The 3,222-nt window shown below is 26.1% G+C and overlaps 1 protein-coding gene across 1 annotated transcript; it reads left to right on the top strand.

The window, feature by feature from the left end:
- The first annotated feature begins 428 nt into the window (after window positions 1–428).
- Window positions 429–2,454, top strand: LOC120085363 (dCTP pyrophosphatase-like protein). Its single transcript, XM_039041311.2, has 2 exons — window positions 429–616; window positions 2,148–2,454. The coding sequence occupies exons 1-2, from the start codon at window positions 491–493 to the stop codon at window positions 2,376–2,378; spliced, it is 357 nt and encodes a 118-aa protein (XP_038897239.1). The 5' UTR covers window positions 429–490; the 3' UTR covers window positions 2,379–2,454.
- The last annotated feature ends 768 nt before the right edge of the window (window positions 2,455–3,222 follow it).

The raw sequence follows: 3,222 nt of genomic DNA, 5'->3' as shown, positions 1-3,222 counted from the left end.
TTCAATTGACATATGAGTGTGTTAGTAACTACAAGACCAATGATTCAAATCTCCTTATCCTAAATTGTATAAAAAAAATGCTAAATAATAAATTTTTTTTATTTAATATAAAAGAGAATGAAAAGACTCAAATAATCAACTTCTTAATTCTTAACGTATAAATATGTCGGTTAAGTTATGCTCGGTCAAGTGATACTTAAAAAGAAAAGTATATATTGTAAAGTAAAACTAAACCAAGAAAATGAGAGGTAGGGGGGAGAGAGAGAAGTGAGAGGGTCCCACAAGAACACGAGGAAGACCAAAGATCCTGGCGAGAATCAAGAGAACCGGCACGTGGCGGTGGAATGTAAGGGCAATAGCCGGTAGCCAAGAGAACACAAAAGTTTCTTCTTTCTTGCTGAATTATATAAGATAAAGAGTGATACATAGAGAGAAGAGCTAGCATTGATTTGGGGGAAAGTGGTTTTGGGGAAAGTGGTTTTGTGAGATAATGAGTGAAAGAAAGGAAGAGGAAGGAAGTGTGAGTTTGGAGGTTTTGAGGATGAAAATGGCAGAATTTTCTAAGGAAAGGAATTGGGATCGCTTTCATAGCCCAAGAAATCTCCTCCTTGCTTTGGTATTTATTCTTTTCACTCCTCTTTTCTTTCTCTTTCATTCTTATATAATATATTTGTATAGTCGGAGAATCAAACTTCTAAACACGGATTAATCGTATAAATTTTGTGTCAATTTAGTTTTACTTATTATCGCAATTGTTAAGAGATTTTACTACCAAATTTCTTAATGAGGTTTTTTTTTTTATTTAAGATTAACTTGTATATTTGATTTCGGAGAAAATTAAATTTTAGTTTTTATAATCTTACAAGGTAGAGTTCATTTCTTTGATAGAATTTTATAAATAGTTGGATTGGATCAAATTTTGATTACTTTAAATTTTCTAAGACATTGGGAGAGGAACTAGATTTATAAGATTGTTAAAACTGGTTAACAATTATTTTTAAAAAAATTGAAAATTCATTAAATTTTGGATTTATTAATGGATTAAATTATAAGTTTAGCTTTTTGAAGTCATAATTAACTTTGTATTTATTTAGTTCATCGACCTTTAAAAACGTCTTAATTTAAATTTTATGTCTAAAATATCTCTAAACTTTTAAAAGTGTTTAAGAAAACTTTAAACTTTCAATTTTGTTGGTTTTTTTCTTTTTTTGTCTAAATAAATCCACAACTTAATCTCTTCAACATTTTTGGACCCACAAAAAGAAAGGGGGAGGATCTTGCCTAAATTTCTATTAATTTAGATTTAATAGATGAGTTCATTTTTATAAAATTTTGGATATAATACGTGACCGAAAGTTCAAAAATTTATTAGACATTTTTTAAATTCCAACATCTATTAAATATAATTCACATATCTTGATACGAACTTGAAAAACTAAACTTATAATATATATAATTCATTTATGAAATTCAACTTGTATGTTTGTCAAAATTTAATCCACGTATTGTTATTTTAAAAAAAAAAAAAATCAAATCCACCTATTAATAAAAATTTATTTTTTCAAGTGTCATGCGTCTACATCTCCAAATATGTATTGATAAAATAATAATTTAATAACATATCCTATTAATATACTATAGTAAAATTGGAAATTTAAATGAGAATTACTTCAAAGATTAAGTACTGTTTTATATTTTGTCCTTCTTCTTTTATATTTACAATATATTTGTAAAATTTCAAGAAAAAACAATTGGAAATTTTTTTTCTTTTTTGAAAAAAATAAATATAAAGATAAAGAATTAGAGTTCTTTTTTTTTTTTTAAGAAATATATACAAATTTGGGTATATTTCTTAAAACTTAGGAAAGGAGAATGGAAAAGGTACCAAATCATGTATATATTTTATCAACCAATCAGTATGTGAAAAACATTTACCGATTCTAATTAAAGATCGAACACTTGAAAGTACTACAAAGAATATAAAACCAAACATTAAAATTATTTACGATAAACAACTTTCTACCTAAAATCCTCTAGAAAAAGCACTTCCAATTAAAAATCCCACCATTTTAGGTGTTTATAATGAACATGATTTAACAAATTAGTGTTTTAAATAAAGAAAAGAAAATTGGGGATTATGCATGCAGGTGGGAGAAGTGGGAGAATTATCAGAAATATTCCAATGGAAAGGAGAGGTACCAAAAGGGCTGCCAGAGTGGGAAGAAGAGGAGAAGAAGCACTTGGGAGAAGAGCTTTCTGATGTGCTTTTGTATTTGGTCAGACTCTCTGATATTTGTGGCATTGATCTTGCTAAAGCTGCCTTAAGGAAATTGGAGCTCAATGCTATTAAATACCCTCTTTCCAATTCCAATAATTAAACTACTTTTATTACTCGTTTCATAACGTTTAACGTTTAAAATAAATTTAATTAGTATATGGGAGAATTATCATAAATATATGTTTGGTAACTATTTCTATTTCTTTTTACTTAGTTAAATATGATTTTGTAACTATTTCTATTTGTTATAAGAAGAAATAATCCATTAGAAAAAAATAGGAATATATTTGTTTACAAATATGTGTAAACAAACATAATCATGTATAACTAACATGAATATGTTTACAAATAATGTGCTTGATTTTTAATTAGTTCTAAATTTGATACTAATTAAGCTCTCTTTTAGTTAAAGTTGTTGGGATATATGTCTAAAACCTCATACTTAATATGTTATTTAAAATAATGGTTGATTATTTTATATATGCAATTATCATTAGAGAAAGATTCAAGGTTATTTTATGAAACTTGAACCGTATAGAGTAGTCAAGTAATAACCTAAATGGTCTTTCTAAATACCCTCTAAACAAATCCAATAATTAATATTATAATCACTCTCTTTGAGATGAGAACTAAATTTACAATATTTTCATTTTCTTTTATTCTCTTGGATTATTATGTGTAAACTTAGACCCGTTTGATAACGTTTAAAATAAATTTAATTAGTTTATGAAAAATTATCAGAAATATATTTGGTAACTATTTCTATTTCTTGTTTCTCTTTATTTAAAAATTAGGAAAAAAAATGTTTAGTCCCATTTCAGTTTCTTGTGACAGGAAATAATCCAGGGGAGAAAATAGGAATATATTTGTTTACAAATATGTGTAAATTAATAAACATAATCATATTCAATGTAACTAACAAAAATATATTTGATAACTAAATT

The sequence above is a fragment of the Benincasa hispida genome, chromosome 9 (genome assembly GCF_027475165.1).
Source record: "Benincasa hispida cultivar pf3 chromosome 9, pf3_genome.v1.1, whole genome shotgun sequence".
Taxonomy (NCBI): domain Eukaryota; kingdom Viridiplantae; phylum Streptophyta; class Magnoliopsida; order Cucurbitales; family Cucurbitaceae; genus Benincasa; species Benincasa hispida.
This window is presented reverse-complemented; position numbering and strand designations above follow the sequence as displayed.